At 41.3% G+C, this 16857-nt stretch overlaps 1 protein-coding gene across 1 annotated transcript in view; it reads right to left on the bottom strand.

The window, feature by feature from the left end:
- Positions 1-5984: 5984 nt before the first annotated feature.
- The window catches only part of MBTPS2 (membrane bound transcription factor peptidase, site 2), a 72319-nt gene continuing 61446 nt past the window's right edge, over positions 5985-16857 (bottom strand). The window contains exons 9-11 of the mRNA XM_066599794.1: positions 16515-16710; positions 14254-14329; positions 5985-10863 (exon numbers count right to left, since the gene is read on the bottom strand). Coding sequence (XP_066455891.1) covers positions 10641-10863; positions 14254-14329; positions 16515-16710 — 495 coding nt within the window. The 3' untranslated portion in view covers positions 5985-10640. The remainder of the gene's footprint in view (positions 10864-14253; positions 14330-16514; positions 16711-16857) is intronic.

Below are 16857 nucleotides of genomic sequence, written 5' to 3'. Positions count from 1 at the left end.
GACAGGGAATTTTAAACATTCGCATAAATAATATTTAAGAGTATCCCAAACCACAGAAGTATCAGAATCAGGGGGATTTAATTCAAAGAAAATATATAAGTTGTCTGAATTCTATCTGTGGGTCTAAAAAGGGATAACCAAAATGAGTGCATCTTGCATTTTCTATAAGATTCAGTATTTGAAAATGATAATGTTAACCTGATTGGGGAGTGGCCCGAGATATCTGCAGGTAAGTAGTCTATGGCTTATATTAAGGCAAAGTAGGATGGGGATCCAAAAATATGAAAAATTCAATTTAGGGTATTTTGTAAGGAGTAGGAGAGGAGAATTCATGAGAATTAGAATTATATTGTCTATGGATCTAACCCTCCCACTACAGCTTGTAAGGCAGGCAATCTAGTAGTGGGATTGGAGTTATGGGTCTGGGGGACTCCTCCAAATATAGCTAATAAAGGGTCTATTTATAAACTTAGGCCTCCAAAGCATATGGTGACAGCTTCAGAATAAAAGAGGCAAAGGAAATTCCTTCTATTATATTAGCTAATGAGGCAGGTGGTGGGTTCTATATGCATAGAACATTGTACATAGTGATTACTATTAATTTTGTTTACGATTATAAAATTAATGCATCCTTATTCTTAAAGGGCTTGACTGTTTTTTTTTTTTAATTCTTGCACCCCATACCTAAAAATAATTTATAAAATGATATACTCACCCCAACTCCTTTAACCCCTTAGTGACGGAGCTTTTTTGCTTTTTTCCATTTTTGTTTTTTCCTACTCCCTTTTAAAAAATCGTAGCTCCTTTATTTATCCATCGACGTCGCTGTATGAGGGCTTGTTTTTTGCGGGACGAGTTGTATTTTTCAATGGTGCTATTTATTGTACCATATAATTTACTGAAAAACTTTTTAAAAATTCTTAGCGGAGAGAAATGGAAAAAAAAACGACATTCCACCATCTTTCGGTGTGTCCTGTTTCTACGGCGCACAAACTGCAACAAAAACGACCTGATATTTTTATTCTATGGGTCAGTACGATTACTACGATACCAAACTTATATAGTTTATTTTTGCTGTAGTACTTGTATTTTTTTTTTAAGATATTTAATTTTTTTCAATTATTTTCTGCGGTCATTTTGTGCGCGCAATAACTTTTTTATTTTTTTGTCGACGTAGTTGTGCAAGGGCTCATTTTTTGCGGGATGTCCTGTAGTTTCTGATAGTATCAATTTCGAATACATACAACTTTTTGATCGCTTTTTATTGCATTTTTTCTGGAAGACAGGGTAACTAAAAAAGAGTAATTCTGGCGTTCTATTTTTTTTTTTTGGACGACGTTCACCGCGCAGGAAAAATAATGCACTACTTTGATAGATCGGACTTTTACGGACGCGTCGATACCAAATACATATTTTTATTTTATGATTTAGATTTTTTAATAATTGATATGGCAAAAGCGGGGTGATTTAAACTTTTATAAATTTTTTTTTTTTTACAATCTAAAAAACTTTATTGATCTTTTTTCTTACTTTACTTTGAAGTCCCCCTGGGGGACTTTAACATGCGATGCTTTGATTGCTCCTGCAGTATGACGTAATGCTATAGCATTACGTCATGCTGCTTTTTTACAGGCTGTCTATCAAGCCACCCTGTGTGGATGGCTTGATAGGCAGTCTGCTAAGGCAGCCCTGGGGCCATTCATTAGGCCCCTGGCTGCCATGACACCTGCACGGCTCCACCGATCTCACCGCGGGGGGGGCCGTGCGGGACCCCCAAACAGCGTTCAGGGGATTTAAATGCCGCTGTCAGAATTGACAGAGGCATTTAAAGGGTTAATAGCCGCGATCGGCCAAACGGCCGAGCGCGGCTATTGCCCGCAGGTGTCAGCTGTAATAAACAGCTGACGCCCGCGCTGTATGGAGGGAGATAGCGGCGCTACCTCCCTCCATACACGTCCTGCAACAGCAGGACGTAGTTTTACGATAGCGGCTTCACTAAGGGGTTAATAATGCCATTCAGTATGGGAACTAGGTTCCTTTAGGTGAGTGTGCTGTAGGTTTAGTACCAGGTCACACTATTTAAATTGGACATATTGCTGTGGTGCATCTGTCATTGCTGTACTTGGTTGTATACAGCATTTATCCCAGAACACTCTTAAGGTATTTATACTTCTGTGCAGCTATTAATTAGAAATTTATACCAAGAAAAAAAATGTCTTCTTTTAGATGCTCTCAGCAGATTCTGGTGACAGGTTCGGGAAGAAGAAAAGCAACTTCCAAATTAAAACACTTTAGCTGCAAGGACTGTGATATTCCCTTGTCTGGTAGCTAGGAATTTCCAAGTGCCAAGATTGTCGCCTTCACGACCGTGCTGATGAACCATTTCTGCAAAATAGGCTGATCTGGGTTAAGGTCTAGGTCCAAAAATCCATGCCGAGTTTAACAAGGTAAATTTCTCTACTCTCAGGAAAATCGAAATGTTGTTGTGTGCTATACGCCTTGTTGGAAGATCATTTTTGTGAAGAATTTAAGAGTTTTGTGGGTTTGTCCAATTGCAGACGTTGCATGGCTGCATGAGTTCTGTCTTGGTTGGTGGCACATGGAAGGCTAGCCCAGTCTGAGGAAGAGGAGAACAAATGGAGAGAATATTCTTTCCATAAAAAACAGACATTCTTGAAGTCCATTTGATCTAAGGACTAAGATATTGACTGGGTGGGGGGAAAGCTCCTTCTCCACCTCTAGGGAGCCTTTGGTTTTCAAAGTGGATGAAGCTTTGAAAATAGCTATGATGGTGTTGGAGAACATAATTCTTTGACATTGTCAAATTGTTTCTTTATATAACTTCTCTGCGATTTAATTCTTTGTTGTGATCAAAATTATATCTGTAGCTTTAAGGGAACATATATTGAAATATTAAAAGAGTTTTTAGGTGCAGGGCGTAATTTTTGGAAGTCTTTGATAGCTGGTTTGGCTCCTTTATCAAGATTCCATGGCCAGAAGACATGGCTGATAAGACAGTGTAACATAGTATGTACTCTTATGCTGAAAAATAAGGATGACAAAAGCAGAAACTAATGTTCTGTGAAAAAAACATGTTTTTGTAAAGAACCTTCCACGCTTGTTTATTGGCTCAGGATGATAAGCGCACCTTTTGATTTGAAAGTATAAAGCTTGCTACATGTTGAAATAAAACAGGAATCATCAGAGTCCACCAATTGCGTTGCGATTTGTCTTGAATTCCGAAATACTTATTCCCGCTAATTTGGCACAAGCAAAATATAGCGGTTTCGCAGATAAAATTGTGATAGCAATGGCAGAATGAAAACATTCTAGGGAGGAACCAATTCTTGATAGCAATTTAAGCCCAGCTTTTTTATGGAAAAGTTGGCATCATGTTAAACTGAAGGTGCCTGTCCTCAGAGTGCAGGTGATGTTCAGACTCCTAGCAAGTTCAACTGAAATAGTGGGATCTTTCTCCAAATGCCAATATAACTATTACCTGTCCAGGCTTATTGTTGTACCTGCTGAGAGGAGTCAAATCCTCAAGATCCTAGGGAACACTGCTTTGTGGCTGCAGTTGCAAGGGACTGCCTCTCGGCCACAGCCCAGTGTTTAATTGCTGCAGCCACTTATGATATCTCCAAGGCTCTAAGAAATTAATGCTTCTGGTCGAAAAAGAGATGACAGAAGTTTCTAATGCGGATATCTCTCAGCGGTTAAAAATTGTTATCTAAGCCTATGGCCTTGACTACCACAAATGAATATGCTCTCTGCTTCACAATTAATGCTTCCAAGAACAACTTCTGTGGGTTACAGCATGAGTCAGACTATTTTGTCTATTTCAGATAAAGTCTCCATTTCCTTATACAGCTCTGAGCCAAATTGCCACGGACTCTCCAGACGTAGAAGAGCTCCTCCGAGATCTATGATATTCAAACTGAAGCAGATCGAGGTCCAGTGAAAGGGATTAAGAGGCTCCAAAACCTCTAACAAAGTCAGTCGGGATGGCTGAGCCATGTAAGGCTCAGCCCTAAGGTTGCAGTCTCCTTTGGAGATACAAGTGCAGGCCCTACTTCTCATACCTCATGAGCCTAAGTTGGCAAAGTGTAACCTCAGATTAAATATCATCCTGTGAAGCATGCTAACCTGGAAGATGGCATTCTACAGTTTCTGGAAATGAAGGTCCTAGAGGAAGTCCTACTGAAGAGAAGGCCAGGAGTTTATTCTCTTGTATTTCTAGCTCCTAAGCATCGCATCCGGGTATATGAAGGTCAAATATTGTCCTCAAATTTCCTAACTACTTCTCCATGAAGACTAAATTTAGAAATTAATAATGGAGATAATCATAGCCATAATCTCTCTATACTTGAGGGAATTGTACACATTTGTTTGCCTCACAGAAGATGACTAAGCATTGCTGTGGAGAGAAGAGGCAGTGTCAAGTGTTTGGAAATGCTTAAATGCGTGAAGGCGCTCCAATAGATTTTAACTTTTGTTTTCTTTCATCCAAGGGACATTTGGGCTAATCCACAAATTGTAATTGGATTGTAATATCGGTTTATAATTTCTTGGCTATAGGATAGCGGCTTATAGTTCTAGCCATTTTAAGCTTCGTAATTTCCAGTTTACTAAACTTCTCAATAAATGGCAAAGAGATTTCATGTCATTTAGGTTCAAGGATAGCTAGGACTACAATCCAGCATGCAGACAAGTGTGCTCAGCAGACACATAAGGCATTCAGGTATGCATGTGGCTCCCCAGCTACTGACAGCTCCAAATTCTATGGTGCCCTAGTGGCACAAAAGCAGTCATAGAAATACTAGAATTGGTATCGGGGTCAAAACCATGTTAATGGCAGTGCACACAAGGTAAAGTGTCATAGCACTTCCCTTTTATTTTCCTTGTAGCTGTACACTATGTTATATCTTCTAACATTTGAATCCATTTTTTGCTGAGCCCCCTGCCTTCTTAGAAGCACCCACAAAACATCCCAGAAACAATAATTTACAAAGACCCTCTTTGAGGTCTCTGGGGAAGGCAATGGCAAGCCATCCTGCAAAAACAGTCTGCCAAGAAGATGCCACAATGTGACGTCACCCGAGGAGTCAGTCATGACTGTGCTAGCACCAGGGGACTTTACCTTACTTTTGAGGTCTAGTTTGTGGGCGACTCTCACATAAAACAGGACAGTTTGGAGGCATGCTGTAATATTTGAAAGTGTCCCACAGCCTACAAAAAGTCTGTGACTTTTGATTTAAGGTGGCCTACATGTTAGATAGAAGTAGATTGATGGTTGAACAAAACGATCGTCTGGTGACAGATTTGGCTTATTTTGCCCTCAGTCGTTCAAACTAATAATACATATTCAATGACACCGGCCAACGGATGAAAGATCTTTCATCCTATTACCAGATTTCAAACATGGTCAACTTCATTTCAGACGACGTCGGTCAGTGGTTGGCTGTATTAATCATTGGTTGTTAATCTCCACCTGACGAAAGATTGGTTTGGTTTAAATTGTTTATTTTCAGCAATTTTGGTCTAATGTATATGGGAACCTCTAGAGTGACTATAGAAAAGTAAAAGAAAAAAAACTCAAGGACTTGTACTGTCTTGTTTCTTTCTTTTTATTCCATCAGACAAGATGTTTAAGAACCTCAACGTTAACTACAAAATTGAAACAAAAGACAGCAGTAAAATTGGGGAATTTGAACAACTGAGGTAGGATTATTTTTAAGAAAGGCATTACAACCCCCACAATCCACAAAATTACATAACAATCATAAAACAAATTCACCATACTAAGTGCAGAATACAATCTGTTACAGTTTGTGTTTAGTCTGAGGCTACACATAAGGGAAGATTTATCTAAACTATCGCAAATCTGGCTCACATCTGAAAAAGAGTGTTAAATAGAGATGAGCGAACGTACTCGTTAAGGGCGATTTCGCAATCGAGCATCACTATTTTCGAGTAACTGACTACTCAGGTGAAAAGATTCGGGGGGCAGTGTGGTGGAGCGGGGGGGAGCAGTGGGGAGCTCTCTCTCTCCCCCCCACTCCCCTCTGCAACCCCCGAATCTTTTCACCCGAGTAGTCAGGTACTCGAAAATAGCGATGCTCGATTGCGAAATCGCCCTTAACAAGTACGTTCGCTCATCTCTAGTGTTAAAATATTGGGCCATGGTTACATGGCACAGCAAATTCTCTGTGGTTTCTTTGTGTTTCTGCTGAAGATTGGCCAATGTAACAACACACAGAGTTGTCCTATTGTAAGTCATTAGCGCTAATATATGGTTTTTCTACTTCTCTGCTGCACAATTTGATAAATCTCCCCTTAAGACATTTGTCCCGTCACTGAAAGTTGGGGTTGGCCTGCAATTCGAAAAAGTGCAATAATTTATACTTGACTGCAGACTAACATGTATTTATAGTTTTCATAAAAAATGTTATTTTCTACAAATATTTTCACAAATCCTTTCACGATTAAAGTCACTTGGGACAGTAATTCCAGTCGAGTCATGCAACAATTGTCCGTATGTAGCCCCAATCTTACAGGATATAACACTCATTAAATAAAAGAACTCACAATTCTTACTGTATGTAAACACATAATGGGCCTCGTGCATACAAACACTTTTAATAAAAAGTATCAGCATAGTCCAATTCAGTTTTGTGGTTTCAACCTTGCATTAGAAGAAAAAAAGCTTTAATCTGATTGGTTGTTATGGGCAAGAATTTTCATAAGAAAATATTTTGATCCACAAGCATCGATGCCGTCCATTCCCATGATGAGAATGAAATTCATGATAAAATAAGGTACTTACCGTAGTGAAAATATTCTTTAATTGCTTATTTTTCACAACTTAATTAAAGAAAGTTTTACTCGTTCTATAGATGTTTATATGAATTCTAGTAGGGCTGTTTTAAGTGCTTGATCCATAGGTGTCATCTACACATAGGACAGAAAAGGGGGCAATACAAAGCTGGCACACCGGAGAGCAGCTACACTGGCACAATTTTCAATGTGCCCACCTATTAGAGAATATGAAGGTGTAATTTTACAATGCAGGTTTTACACTTTATGGAGGACTTAAAAAAATCTGTTGCACTGAAAAGGACTCCTCTTTACTGACGTTTCTGCAGCTAACAGGCCTTCATTTAGTCAGCACTCACAAAGAATGCTACTTTAAATCAAAATCTCAACTGAAAACCTCTCCTATAATTCTGTAAATATCGGTAAGGCCCCATTCACATCTGTGGAGATCTGGTTAAAGATTGCGTGTTAAATAGCACAGCATGCTGGGCTACGTCATCCGGGAAAATTTTATCCAGCATGCCTGAAGTCAGCCAGATCCCATTATACTCCACAGAGTCCTTCTGAAGCAGGTCCAGTATCTCCGTTGCTCAGTTTCAAGGAAGGAGCTGAGCAATGAAAATTGCACTGGAAACCCCAACGTCGATGTGAGCAAAGCGTTACTTTTCTGCTTTAATAATTTTGTCATAAAACCAGATACATTGAAAAGTACTTACGCAGAACTGCAACTAAGGTCCATCTTCAGTAAAGAAGTTAGGCTGCTTTTGAAAGAGCTGTTGGATGATGTTTCTTGACCCCATCGTAATACACTGAATGGCCAATTTATTAGCGACACCTGTCCTTCTTTACAATTGAAGCTTTCCTCAATGCCAAATAGGCATGTGATCCTGACTACAGCATAAAACCAAGTGAATAAGTTTGCTGTGGACCCGTTTCAGTGTGAATCTACATTTAAATGGAAAAGTTGAGCATTCTGAGCAACTTCAAATGAGGCCAGGTCATGAGTGCTAGACTAGGCCGGGACAGTTTTTTTTTTTTGTATCAAAAACAGCCAATCTTGTGAGGTTTTGTTGAGAGTATACCAAGGCTGTAATAGTAGATGACCAGTCCAAGTGTCACTGCTGTCTAAGAGAAACAGAAAAACAAGATTCCAGTGGGCAAAACAATGCAAAAATTGGATCACTGAGGAGTGGTAAAACATTGTCTGGTCAGATGAATCCAGATTTCTGTTGCACCATATAAGCAGCAGGAATCAATGAACACTTCCTGTCAACATGTCAGTTCCTCCATCTAAATGGACTGAAACTATTAAAAGCTTCCTGTCCTCATGGGACAATATTACTGTGGAACGATTTTAACACCTAGTAGAATCTATTCCACAAGGAATTGTTGCAGTTCTGAAGGCCAAAGGAGGTCCAACACACTACTAGGTGGGTGTCTCTTACAGTGGTCATTCAGTGTATACACGCTTGGCCGAGCATGCATGTGTTCTTAATAAGGAGAGAGTGGTAAGTCGCTGCCAGACTCCTCTGGTGGTGGCTTATTCCCCCAAGTAAAAAGGGACAACGCATGTTGAAATCCAACATCTTAATCCTTCTCTCCCCTGAAATCTGCCATCGGGGAAAAGTTGGGAGGTCCCATATACATTAGATAGTTGGGTATCCCATAGAAATTGACAGGTTTGGTCAACGTTAATCTAATGTGTCTCACCAGCTTTACTATAACTTTATAATAAATCAATGAAAATAAAAAGACAACAGTAAAATCCTTTGAAGGGATTGCAGTCTTCGGACCCCCTCCACAAGCCAGATGAAAGAACCATAGCAAAAGGCCACTGCTGAACTGGAGGACTAAATATGTGCCATGTAATACTAGATTTTTCCTGCAGAAACTGCCTGCAAACATGAAGCAAAATGTTATCACTGGACGGTACAAGAGCCAGACGTGAAGTGATGAGCTGATGTTCTATAGATCTATCCTCGAACATCCACTGCAGCTACTTTGTAGCATTCAGGTTTCTATGCAATATCTACAGCAACTCATTTTTGTTGAGGATGACAGCCGTACCCTCAGGTCTGAGTAGTATTTGGCTCATAAAGTATTGCTTGTTAACTCTTGCTATACCATTTGAAATTTTCAATAGCCAATTCTATTGCCCCCTGCCACACCTTATAAAGGAGAAATCGCAAGGTTTTGTAACATTTACCATGAAATCTATTTGTATGTACTTTATTTATTTGATACCAGTTGATTTCAAATCTGCTGGCTTTAAGTTGAGCAATGCATTATGGTAGCTCATATTTACATAGTTAGACTAAATATATAGATTCCGGTAGTATTGCAGCATGGGATCGCACCACTACTACAGTCAAAGATGTTGCAAAAACTGTACATTATTACACATGGTTTTGTCAGAGCCTTGCCATAATTACCATTGCTGCCAATGACCCAAAGGCCTCTGCCACACTAGTGTTTATGGGGCCGTTAAAACAACCGACAGTACACAGCCCCATTATAGGCTATGAGGCTGTACACTTGAACTTTTTTTCCCCCACAAACCCATGGTCCGAGTGAAAAAACCCATCATATGTCCTATTCCTATTCGTTTCAAGGACGAGAAAAATAGGACACTCAATACATGTCAATGTACTGTGTCCACATACAGGAGGTAGACAAAAACATGGAGACACTGTACGAAACGCATGAGATTTTAACTATTAGCACTGCACTGCATTTTTGACCCCTGCTTGGCTGAGAGCTTTCCTGCCAAATTTGTGTTTACTTCACCTCTTACCCTGCTCTGGGTGGTTTTTGGAGCCATCTGATAGCAGCTGAGTGGCTCAAACCCCTGACCAATTGAACCTTGTTGCTTGGACAGATGTTCACTTCTGCCCAGCAGCATCTGTGTCATTATCTGCACTTAAGTTACATGGGGTTATAAATCACATTTCAATAAGAACATGAAGTCCCGGTGGCTCTGTACTACTGAGGCCAGGCAACTGTGTGCCACTGTATGGTATGAAAATTGGAGTAAGATGAGGTAAAGCAGGGCCCCATAAATATCTTTAGCAACTCGGGTGCAGTAAAAACGCAGAAGTATCTCCCGGTGCAGATTTGGTGCAATATTTGCATGCCTTTTATTAACCCAAACGGGAAAAACATAGAGAGGAAGGACTTCTGGGTTGGATCTGCTCCTGCATGTAAATATTGCACCAAATCTGCAGTGTGTGAATATGGCTTTAAACTGGAAAATGTTACAAAAAGTGGAATTCTACCTAAAACGACACCCAACCTAGATTGCATAATATTAGCATGGTCCGAGCCTTTTATGACACGTTAACAGTAAAGGGTCTTCTAGGATGAACGCTGCAACAATACATACAGTAGAAAAGCCAATTACTACCGTGAGAAAATATCTCGGGTGCTCTCAGCAATGAAGCCACGTTCACAATCAAATATAGGGACAAAGACGGACACTAGTCGTTATGGCGGTATTGGTCATGAAGAGCTATTCCTTTGGACTTTGTGCTGTACAATATTACATTGTCTATCAATGTCTCCATCCCATCCACCAGCCTCTGGTCAATCACATTGTTACGTATAGTCCCAGAACACCATAAAAGCGAAGCTCCTCACCGGTCACTGAGCCGCGCGGTCTACATGATTCTGTTCGGAGACCCGGTCTCCTGATTATTTTGCTCATATATGTGACATTAAAATACGAAGAAGAATAGTGCATGATTTATGAAGGTCAAGCTTTTTAAACCGAGTATGATTATTCACTGTAGATGTTCCAGAGGCTTGTAGCCAATAAGGACACGGGGCTACCGAGCGGTCACCATCCAAAGTCCCAGTGCCACATTAGCAGTTAACAGAATACTGCCGGCTAGAAGAATGAAGAAACCCAAAAGTTCTCTGTTCTCCTTCTGTACTATAAGAGAACTCAGTGTAGCTTCCAGGAAAGAGTTCAGTATCCACTGTCCATCCAGTGCAAAGCAGGGAACAGCATTGATTACGGCCAGCGCCCCCGAGAGGGAGATCACATATCTGAAGTGCAATTAAGGAGAAAATATCCCAACGATAGCTTAAAGGGGTTGTCCCGCGGCAGCAAGTGGGTCTATACACTTCTGTATGGCCATAATAATGCACTTTGTAATGTACATTGTGCATTAATTATGAGCCATACAGAAGTTATAAAAAGTTTTATACTTACCTGCTCCGTTGCTGGCGTCCTCGTTCCCATGGAGCCGACTAATTTTCGCCCTCCGATGGCCAAATTAGCCGCGCTTGCGCAGTCCGGGTCTTCTGCAGTCTTCTATGGGGCCGCTCGTGTAGAATGCCGGCTCCGTGTAGCTCCGCCCCGTCACGTGCCGATTCCAGCCAATCAGGAGGCTGGAATCGGCAATGGACCGCACAGAAGCCCTGCGGTCCACGGAGACAGAGGATCCCGGCGGCCATCTTCAGCAGGTAAGTATGAAGACGCCGGACCGCCGGGATTCAGGTAAGCGCTGTGCGGGTTGTTTTTTTAACCCCTGCATCAGGGTTGTCTCGCGCCGAACGGGGGGGGGGGGGGGGTGTTAAAAAAAAACCCGTTTCAGAGCGGGACAACCCCTTTAAAGGAGTTCTCTGAGAGTGGGATACGGATTACTTATCATCAGGATTAGGGAACTACACTCATTACAGGGATGTAGGTATTAGACCTCATGTCCACAGGCGGGTCGGATTTCACATCCATGAGCTTGCAGCAGAACCCGACACTGCCTGCGGCCGGCAACCCTGGATACCCGTCCGTGTCTTCTTTTTTCTGTACTGCAGATGTGTGCGGCAGTGCTGGCTGGTGCACATGCGCAGTACGGTTTTTGTTTTTTAAACTTCTGCTTTCCTGCGGAATCGGACAGCTCTCATTAACTTAAGTGGAAGCCACCCACATGGAATCCGCACTAAAATGGGCCATGCTGTGCTTTGTTTTCTCCATGCGGAATCCGAAAAACAATCCCGCATGTATAAATTGAAGTGCAGATGCCCATGTTTCCCTTTGAGCGGCTTGAACTTTAGATCATCCGCGTGTGAGTCGATCGCAAATTCTGCAAATCAAATCCGCCCATGGATATGAGGCCTTACTCATAGGGCTAAAAGTAGGTGACAATCTCTTTAAGGGTCTGGGTGCGACCGCATCCTCTGCACCCGCTATAGGTTTGCTCCTGGTTACGCACATCACGTCGTTGTGTGTCTGTAAATTGCTTCCCTAGTTCAAGCTCTTCATGCAGTAGATTCTTTATACATGTAAAATTATTTTGCAAATTAAAATCTGCTCGTAGACATTGGGCCTTATTCTGAAACACTGCGACATTCCAAAAATAAATAATTAACAAAAAACAAAAACACATAACTTCCTTTATTAGGGCTCAGTCAGACGGGCGTTTTTATGTGCACGTTACTTGCGTTTGCGATCCGCATCTATTAAGAACCAATGTTTTCAATGGCAGCGGTCATATGCCCGATATTTACCTGCGCGCAAAAATGAGCAGCGGTAAATATAGGGCAGCGGATTTTAAAACGCAAGTAACTGCGGCATCCGTCTTTTTTGGATGTGAAACCCCTGGATGCTGTCACATCCAGGGGTTTCACCTTGTGCCCAATGGGGCCGGTGGCAGCAGCACCGACCCCATTGAGAACATACAGTGAAGATCGCGATCTTCTGACACAGCTGTGGCATAGCAGCGCGATGTTCTCCCATTGAATTCAATGGAGCTGGCGCTACAGCCGGCTCCACTGAAAGCAATGGTCTGATAGCAAGCCTTGCAGTGATTTTTGGGGAAGGGCTTTAAATATAAGCCCTTCCCTGAAAAATTATCCCTAAAATGTGTAAAAAAATTTAAAAAATATATAAATTCACCTCTCTGCAGCTGCTGGGACTCACCCGGGTCTTCTCCCTGCACTGCTCTGAAGTGCTTTCAGCAGTCGGGGATTTAAAATCCCCCGCTACTGAAAGGGCTGCCTCTGATTGGCTGAGCACTGTGACAAATCAGAGGCAGCACTCAGCTATTAAATGACAGCTGAGAGCTGTAATTAATTAGTAAGCCTCGTCTGTGTTAACATGAAACCATATTCTAAAGATTAATAATTCATAAATCGGGTTCTGATTTACTGTTACAAAATTGGTGGTGGCAGTGTTTTGTATGCATATTGTAGAGCTCTGGAGTGTGTTAGAATGGATCAGGTGGGCGATTTAAACTTTTGCTTCACATGCGTGCAGGAGCCTGAGAAAGCTGGATACAAATCAGCCTGTATTCTAACGACCGCCATCTTGTAATACTGCAGAGTGTTTGAGGACCAGAGGTGGGAACGATCGGTACCGTCCCTTCCCCTTTCTCCTCTTGTCCAGTGAAGGACAAATTGGTTTACAGTGCAGGGCCAGGCGGATGACTGTGGCTCATGATCGCTTATCTGGTGTCTCGAAAAGTTGGGTACCAGTCACTCCCAATCTAACAGCCTTCCCTTCACCTCGCCCTGCTGCTATGGGACACCCAGTATGAAAATTGTACGCCCTGTGGTGTTAAAGAGGTTTAAAATGTGCTAAGAACAGTATAAAGGGTCAAAGGAGCGGTGCACCACTGGCATATTTTAGCCCAGACTAGCTAGAGCGACAGGTCTCTTCCTATACGTAAACAGACAGCCAAAAATGGCACATCCGAATCTAAAAAAATCTGTACCAAAACTCCATGCAAAAAAAAAAAAAAAAAACACGTAAAAATCCACACCATTGGTGCAAAATTTGACAGTTTTTGATGTGAATCCACAGCAGATTTCACCCTTTCAATTGAAGGGGTTAAGTCATTGCCGATTCCACATCAAATCCACACTGAAGGCTTTTAAAGCATTTTTTGATCAGTTTTGATATGCATTTTGATGTAATTTTCTAATATGTGTGAACGTACCCTTATGGTTAGGAATGAAGTATTTATGGGCTTTTATGCAAATAAGGAAGATGGAACAATATCTCAGCAGTGCCACCTAAACCAATGCTTGACCCTTTATACAGGTCCGTAGATCAATGATTGGGAATTGAAAGCCAAGCCAGAATCCATACACAGACAGCTGTTTCGGGGGGTTTGCCCCTCATCAGTGTGCAGTAGCTTTCTGGCTTGGCTAGTGAGAGGCCTGTGATGTGGGTTGGGAGGGGTAACATCGCAGCTACATGTAAAATGTTCTCACAAAGCAACTTTTTACAAAAATGTACAATATAAGAGCAAATTTACTGGCCAGCCCTCTAGTGCTATAAAATATGTCAATGAAGAACCACCGCCGTGACAAATTAGCAAAATTTTAAAACCCAATTGACCCAATCCAAAAGTATAAGAAGGACCCAAAACTGAATCATCAGACTTAGCAATCAAATCCTCGGCTTGGTTCTGAAGAGACCGCTTGAAAGGATACTTGCAGAAGGTCTCTATGACCACCGGAAGGTCGACGCTCAGAAACTTGTATCGAGGAATGAAGCTGCTCAGGCTCACTGTGAACAGAAAGGTGCTCATCATTAACTTCTAGCAGCACGTCCATTATACAAGTATAGCACTGTAACTACGGAGATAACAAATATAAGACAGATTATTCGGATATTACATGGAAAGACATCTGGCCACGAAACTAACCCGAAATATCGCCGGCCCCTTGCCTCACACCGACACTTAGACACCAACATAGTAAAAGAGGGCATAGACTGCTAAACTTATAAATAGTGTATGCAGTATAGGGTTTCCGTGTGAAACAAGAATCTACTTCATGTAGAACAATCTTAACCCTTTAACAATCAAACAGTTTTCGCTTTTTATATCCCCGGTTCCAAGAATTATAAGTTTTTCTTAAAATTTTCTATCAGCATAGCTTTACGAGGACAAGTAGCATTTTTGCACGTTGTTTCTTGCAGAACGAGTTGCATTGTAGGTACCATATAATCCACCATATGATGTATTGGAAAGCTTTAAAACATTTTTAAGTGGGGTGAAATGGAAAAAATGCAAATGCGCCATTTTTCAGAGGGTTTTGCTTTTGTGATGTTTAAGGTGCGGTAGAACAGGCATGTTACTTTCACTGTATGCATCAGTACCAGTACGATGTCCAGACATTTTTTTCATGTTTTACTACTTAAAAAAAAGCTCTATTATTAAAAAAAAAAAAGTTTTTTATTGTCATTTTCAGAGTCCCATAACATTTTTATGTCTCTGTCGGTGGCGCTCGTTCTTTACAAGGTGAGCTGTAGTTTTTATAGCTACCAATTTTGGGCACATGTGGCTTTTTATTCGATTTTTATTGGAATAAGGGGTGAGCAATCCTAACGTTATGTATTTTTTATAGCATTCACCAACGTGACATAAATATTGTGATATTTATATAGTTTGGGCTTTTTCGGAAGCAGCGATACCAATTATGTTTATGCTTTTTGTTTTATAGTTTTTGGGAAAAATGAGAATTTTTTTTATGAATTTTCAAAATTTTTTATTCTTTAGGTTTACAAATTTTATTTTACTTAAAATTTTGCATTATTTTTTCTAGTCCTCTTAGTGGACTTGAAGTAGCGATCATTTGATTGCTCCTATAATATACTGCAATACTTCAGCACTGCAGTACATTATATTTTTCACGTTCCCATATTTAACCCTGCCAGAAGAAGGGCTTTATATGGATAAATACATAGCAGCCTTTACTAAGCCCAGGGCTGCCATGATAACCATCAGAACCCCATGATCGCAGATAGTCAAAGTTAGGATACCCCCCTCCCCTATAGCTGCCAGTTTACATGCTGCGGTCAGCACTAACCGCTTAAGTAAACTGTCAAACAGTCGCAATCAGGACTAGCTCCAACCGTGGCTATTTGTGGCAGGTTTTAACTATTAGAAACAGCCGAGCCCACTTCATACATACCCCATACCTCTGTGACGTACATGTACATCACTTAGGTTGAAGGGGTTAAAGAGGGTTTTCTGAATTATGTGCAATTTAAAAGGATTGTCCCACTTTTATCGGTCTTGCTGCAGGAAGCAGACAGCTTTGTATATTGTGCAGTGGCCCAGGTTTGTACTGCAGGCTTAGACCTATTGAAGTAAATAAAACTCAGCCTGCAATACCAGCATGGGCCACTGCGCGATATATGGCGCTGTCTGCTTTCTGCAGCAAAGTAGCTAGAAGTGGGACAACCTCTTTTAGAACGCATCATCAGATGCCTAATGCCCAAAATAATAATTTGCCAAGAAAGGAGCAAATTCATTGTGTGCCGAAGCAGCACTATCACACTGCAGTTCTTGGCATTCAAGTGCTCCTTTCTTTAGTGTGTGACTAACTAAAATTGGCCATACGCATTAGATAAATGATCTAATGTATATGGTGGCCTCAACTGTCCACGAAAACAGCTGCTGAGGGAAAAGGGGATGGCATAGTTGGATTTCAACATGCCCGATCACTTGTTCCTGTAGGAGATAAGCGTCTTACAGGTACTTTTTGCTCTTCCCCCATAGAAATAAGCATGCACACTCGGCGGAGCAGGGTTATAGTGCCTCTATGATGCCATGAAGGTAGCCCAACTCTTGCCCAATGTCTCCAGTTAGACGAAAGAGAGAATGGATGGTTAGCATTTTCCGGTTGGAGAGCCAACGTTCCTCTGCCAGTGGTTTTCTTTAACCCTTAGTTTTGCGTTTTCTCACCTCCGTATTCCAGGTGTACAGGATATCCAATAAATAGCATATCTAGCTGAGGAGGATGCTTTACTCTGATCAGACGAGTCTGATTCTCTATGGAAGGAACGGCGCAGACGCTGTTAGCAGCCGACTTCTGACACTCCGCATTAGACTGACATTCATGGCTTGACTGCATTGCTTTCCTCGCTGGCAGACAAGCATGCTGTAAATCACAAATTAAAGACCATAGGTCATGACACCATGCACATAACACTCCACTCACAGAATATACTGTATATGCATGTATATTGTTTGCACAGATATGCTGACATACTACAGCCTTTTCAATAATCTGTAATATTCGTCTAAA

The sequence above is a fragment of the Eleutherodactylus coqui genome, chromosome 4 (genome assembly GCF_035609145.1).
Source record: "Eleutherodactylus coqui strain aEleCoq1 chromosome 4, aEleCoq1.hap1, whole genome shotgun sequence".
Taxonomy (NCBI): Eukaryota; Metazoa; Chordata; class Amphibia; order Anura; family Eleutherodactylidae; genus Eleutherodactylus; species Eleutherodactylus coqui.
Note: the sequence above shows the minus strand (reverse complement) of the source record. Positions and strands in the feature narration are given on the sequence as shown.